General features: G+C 66.0%; 1 protein-coding gene across 1 annotated transcript; it reads right to left on the reverse strand.

The window, feature by feature from the left end:
• Positions 1 to 28: 28 nt before the first annotated feature.
• Positions 29 to 3,941, reverse strand: UNCX (UNC homeobox). The gene is made up of 3 exons (XM_070363084.1): positions 3,589 to 3,941; positions 3,162 to 3,337; positions 29 to 1,168 (listed from the first exon to the last, which is right to left on the reverse strand). The coding sequence occupies exons 1-3, from the start codon at positions 3,866 to 3,868 to the stop codon at positions 29 to 31; spliced, it is 1,596 nt and encodes a 531-aa protein (XP_070219185.1). The 5' UTR covers positions 3,869 to 3,941.
• Between the last annotated feature and the right edge of the window lie 1,059 nt (positions 3,942 to 5,000).

Genomic DNA, 5,000 nt, shown 5'->3' on the forward strand with positions numbered 1-5,000 from the left:
CGAGCGGGCGCCGGCCGGCTGAGCGCCCTCAGTCCATGTCCACCTCCTCGCCATCCCGCGCGCTGGGTCCGGTCGGGGCGCCTGGCTCGGGGGCCCCGCCGACGGCTGGCTCTGCAGCGGGGCTGGGAGCCGGCAAGCCAGGCCCGGGCGGCGGCGCAAGCGGCGGCGAAGGCGGCGGGGCCGCTGGGCAGGTGGCGCCCGCATCCGCGCCGTCCCCACCGACGCCCTCAGCCGAGGCCGCGGCATCCCGGAAAGGCGCCGGGGTCGGGGCCCCCGGGGAGGCGACAGCGTCGGGGCTGCGGCGCGCGAAGGCCGAGTCCGGAGCGCCGCCGGGCCCCTGGAAGGCCCCGAAGCTGGCCTGAGCAGGCGGAGCGGGCGGCACGGCGGGGGCGGGAGGCGCATCCTTGGGCGCGGGCTCAGGGCCTGCGCCGCCCTTAAGTGCGGCCTGCGGCACCAGGAAGCCGAGCGGCTGCGTGATGGGATAGAGCAGAAAGTGGCCCTTGCCGATGAGGGTCCTCGGCGCGCACGGCAGCCCGGGTGTGAAGTCCAGCCCCGCGGCAGCCGCGTTGGCGGGGGGCGCTTTCCGGCGCGGCGGCGAGTCGGAGAGCAGGCTCTCCACGCTGAACGGGCTGGCCTTGGGCGGGCCCGCGGCCCCGCGCTCAGCCGCCACCGCCCCCGGTGCACACGGGGCCACGTCCTTGTCCACGGGGCGGCCTAGCCGCGGCTGCGGGCCAGCGCCGCTTCTTTGGCTCGGGAAAAAGGCGGGGTCGCAGGTGCCGGGCGCAGGCGGCTCACCAGGCGGTGCGGGCGCTGCACTGGCGGCGCCAGCGTTGTGCGCGCCGGGGCCCTTGGCCGCGGCGGCAGACGGCGGCGGCTCGGGCGGCTCCGGGGACAGGCCACCGCCGCCGCTGTCGCTGTCGGAGCTGGGCGCGCTATGCAGGGACAGGCCGCCGGGCGAGTGCAGGTGGCGGCTCTGGCTCTTGAGTAGCTTCTTCTCGTGCTTGCGCTTCTTCTTCTCCATCTTCTCCAGCTCCTTTCGCGCGATCTCCTCCGGGTCCATCGGCTCACCACTGCACGTGGTCGGGTGGGAGTTGTGCGCCGGCCGCCCCGGGCCCTTCTTGGTGTTCTCCTTCTTCCTCCACTTGGCACGGCGGTTTTGGAACCAGACCTAGAGCAGCCGGATAGGGGAGAGGAGGGGGGCACGGTCAGGCGGTGGGGGGCTTCGGGCCTCCCCACTCCCCACAGACAGGCCTGCACAGCCTCGGCTCCGGCCAGGGGGCGGAAGCCGAGCCACACGGCCCAGCCGGCCCTGAGCCGGATCTCGGTATCAGGCTGCAGGTGTATCTTTTTCCACCCAGAAGGAGGCCGACAGGGCCTCTCGCCGGCTTCCCGCTCCAGCTTCTCACCTCGGGGAACTGGGAGCTGCCCCTTCGTTGGGCAGGACCGGTCTGGCCCCTGACCGAGGGCGCTGGGTTCCTGGTTGGGAGGCAGAGGGCAGGGCCCCTCCTCGCCTCTCCTGGCTTCTCACAGCTTGGGTTCTAAGCAGCCCGACTGGCCCAGGGCTGAGCGTCTGGCTTGAGGACCAGGAGCCGCAGGGCGCAGCTGCCCTCCACACCTGTCTTCAGCTCCCTGGGGACTGAGTCAAAGCCCAGATTTGGGGGTTTCCAGTGAAGGGAAATTCGGGTGCTTTTTCTCCCAGAAGGGCCTGGGGAGCTGAACTTGGGAGGGAGAGCTTCAGCAGCCTGCTCTCCCCCACCCCCCGTTTTTCTGAAAGCTCCAGGCCAGAGCACCAACACAGCCCTCGAACTGGCTGGAACCAGGGGACTGGCGGTCAGGGGAGCAGGAGGCCAGCTGCCAGGCCTTGCAGAGGAGCGGCCAGGGCCCACCCGCACCTTCGCCCCCTCCGCAGGCCTGGTCCTGGGAGCCCCGAGGGCCGGGAGGGTGGCAGCCACCCTAGACCCTGGCTCCAGCACCACAGAGTCAGATCCCGAGGAGCCCCGGCACAGGACTCTTCCCATAAAATCGCGGTAATTCGAATTCTTTGTTCCCGGCTGTGTAGAGACCCGCACAATAGCAGGCCGGCCTGGTCACGGGGACCCTTTTCAGTGCCAAGGTTCTGGGTGTTAAGTGGTAACCTCCCCAGGACTGCTGCTGCCCTTTCTCTCTTTTTAAATATCTTTTTTTCTGAACGGGGTGGGGGGTGAGGTGTATATTCCGGTCTGCTTCCCGTTACCCAGAATTACTCATTACCACGTTAAAAGAGGAATGAAGAGGTCTTGACTTCACTTAAGACACTTAGAACAAATTGGATAAAAGGATTTACAAACAGAAGAGGTCAAGCAGGGAGGCCCCGGCACAGGAGAGGACACCTTTTTAGACAAAGCTATTGGTACTAAACAGGCGCCTCCAAGTCCGGCGCCCACATCGTGGCCCATACCCCGCTCCCCACAGCACTGACCTAAAAAAGATGTCTGTACTTTAGGGAAACATTTAATTATGCATGATTCATCTTGAATTTTCAACGCACCAAATCGACACTGTATTTTTAAAAAGAATACCGCCGACAGTCTCGGAAGAAAATCAAATTACAGGAGGGGAAAAAAGATATAATCGATGGTGTTGAAGATTCAGACACCCTACCCGCCCCCCCCCCCCCGCATGTTTTAAGTGTTGAAGTTTCCGCCTCAGCTGCCCCCTTCTGCAAAGTGATAAATATGTTTCCATGTGAATATTTCAGAGACGAAAGTAAACAAACGCGTTAGCCGTAGGCTCGGGGGCGAGCCCCCAGCCCCGGCACGGAGGCGTCAAGCCCGCCTTCTCCGGGTCTCCTCCAAGTCCGAGCCGGGCCGGGTCCTCCTGGCCACCTCGCCCGCCCCAGCCTCGTGTCGCGCGGTCGCCGGACCCCATTGTCACGCAGCTCCCCGGTTCGAACGCAGCTGCCGTTCTCCGGCCCCTCCCGAGTCGCCTCGGCTCCCTCCCGGGAAGCCCGCTTCTCTCTCCGCGGGGCGCCGAGCCCCCAGCCCCAGCTTCCGGCCGGCGAGCGCGCGGCGGGCTCTGGCGGAGCCTGCGGTCTCCCACCTGGAGGTCGAGAACAAAGGCGGGCCGGGCCGCGCATGCCGCCGGCGGGATGCCGAGTCGCTGGGCGCACGGCGGGTCTTTACCTGAACTCGGGACTCGACCAGATCCAGGCGCAGCGCCAGAGCCTCGCGCATGAACACGTCGGGGTAGTGGCTTTCATTGAACGCCTTCTCCAGCTCCTCCAGCTGCCAGCCGGTGAAGTTGGTGCGGGTGCGCCGCCGCTTGCAGCCCGGGCTCTCCTTGTCCGGGTCCCCCGAGTCTGCGGGTACGCACAGGACGCCGCGCGGCTCAGCCCCCGGCCCTGCCGGAGCGCGGCCGCCACCCGCTTTTGTCCAGGAGGGGCAGCCGAGCGGACAGGGCTGCCGCGCGCCCTGAGCCGGCGGAGAGCGGCGAGCGAGGCGGCCCCGGAGCGGCGGCCGCGGTGCCAGTTCCACGGCCGCCCGCGAGCCACTCCTTCGCCAGACGGGGTCCCCTGCCCCCTGCCGCCCCCTCCTCGCCCGCCGCGCCTACCTGACAGCTTGAAGGGCTGGCTGTCGCCGCCCACCCCGCAGGCGGCCGGCAGCAGCGGCGTGGGGTTGACCACCGAGGCGGCGGCGGCGGCGGCGGCGCACGAGCCGCTGAGCAAGCCGTCGATGGAGAAGGGCACCGCGGCGGCGGCGGCCGACTGCAGCTGGTGGCCGGCCAGCTCGTACACGTGGTGGTGGCCCAGCGGGTAGGGAAAGCCCACCACGCCGCCCAGCGAGCCCCCGAACTGGGCATGCGGGTGCTCCAGGAGGCGGCCGTCCATCATCTCGCGCGGGAGGCCGGCGGGGCGCGGGGGCGCGGGCCGGGGCCGGGGCGGGCCAGCGGCGGGAGGCGCGGACGGCGGCGGCGGAGACAGGGACCCGGAGCCCTACACATGCTTCGCCCGCACTCCGGCGCTTTACTTTATCAACATCAAGCTCCCGGTAATTAGCCGCGGCCCGGGGAATTTGGGACCAATAAGAAGCGCTAATCGGCTCTGACGTCAGAGGCGTGCTGGGCGCACGGAGCCGTTTTCCATATCGATTGCTAATTATACCTGACATGCACTTCAATAAACAGTATCAGGAACTGTCACAACAAGACGGGGGAGGGCGGGCGGGGCGCGGCCCGGCGCGGGCCCCCGGCGCGCCCCCCACCCCGGCCCCGCCGGCCCCCGCCCGCGCCACCACCCGCCGCCGGCCCCCGCCCCTCCGCAAATCACTAATAGATTTCCCTTTAAAACATTCACCGGCGTGTTGTGGGGATTTTTCACCAGAAATGCTGTACTCTCTGAACCTTTAAAGTGATGTTGCTCCAATTACAGAGAGACATTGAGCGGCAAATAGACTGATCCAATAATAGGAGATTCATCATCCGCTCTTTCCGAAACTGTCACATTGAATTTAAAACTACAAGGGTTTCTCGTCTCCTCTCCGGCTCCAGGCGGCGGGGGAGGGGAGGAGGCGCAGGCCGGAGCGGGGGAGGAGGTGACTCCGAAAGAGACGGCTCCTAAGGAGGCAGCCCCGTCAATAAAAGAGGCGTAATTAATGCCCTCTGTGATTGATTGGCAGCATCCCTCTCTACAGACGCAGGTGAGGGTGGCCGGGGAGGCACCCTGACACCACCCCACCCCCGTACCCCCTACCCGGGTAAAACCCGGCCTGGGGCAGGGGAAAGTGGAGGCGAGGAGAAGGGGAAAGTAGTTTGGGGTGGCGGCCAGTCAGGCCCCCTACACACGCAAGGGAAAAAATAAATATATCTCCCTTTGACTCGGCCTCTGAAGAATAGGGCCAAGGCACCCAACCCATTTGTTATAATTAAATTATGTTCCCAGAGATGTGTCACTCCCTTCCCCACTGTAAAATATTGATAGACTCCGAGCTCAATCATTAAAGGATATATTCTTAAATAAGCAGCAA

This window comes from Bos mutus, chromosome 25 (genome assembly GCF_027580195.1).
Source record: "Bos mutus isolate GX-2022 chromosome 25, NWIPB_WYAK_1.1, whole genome shotgun sequence".
In the NCBI taxonomy this organism is placed as follows: domain Eukaryota; kingdom Metazoa; phylum Chordata; class Mammalia; order Artiodactyla; family Bovidae; genus Bos; species Bos mutus.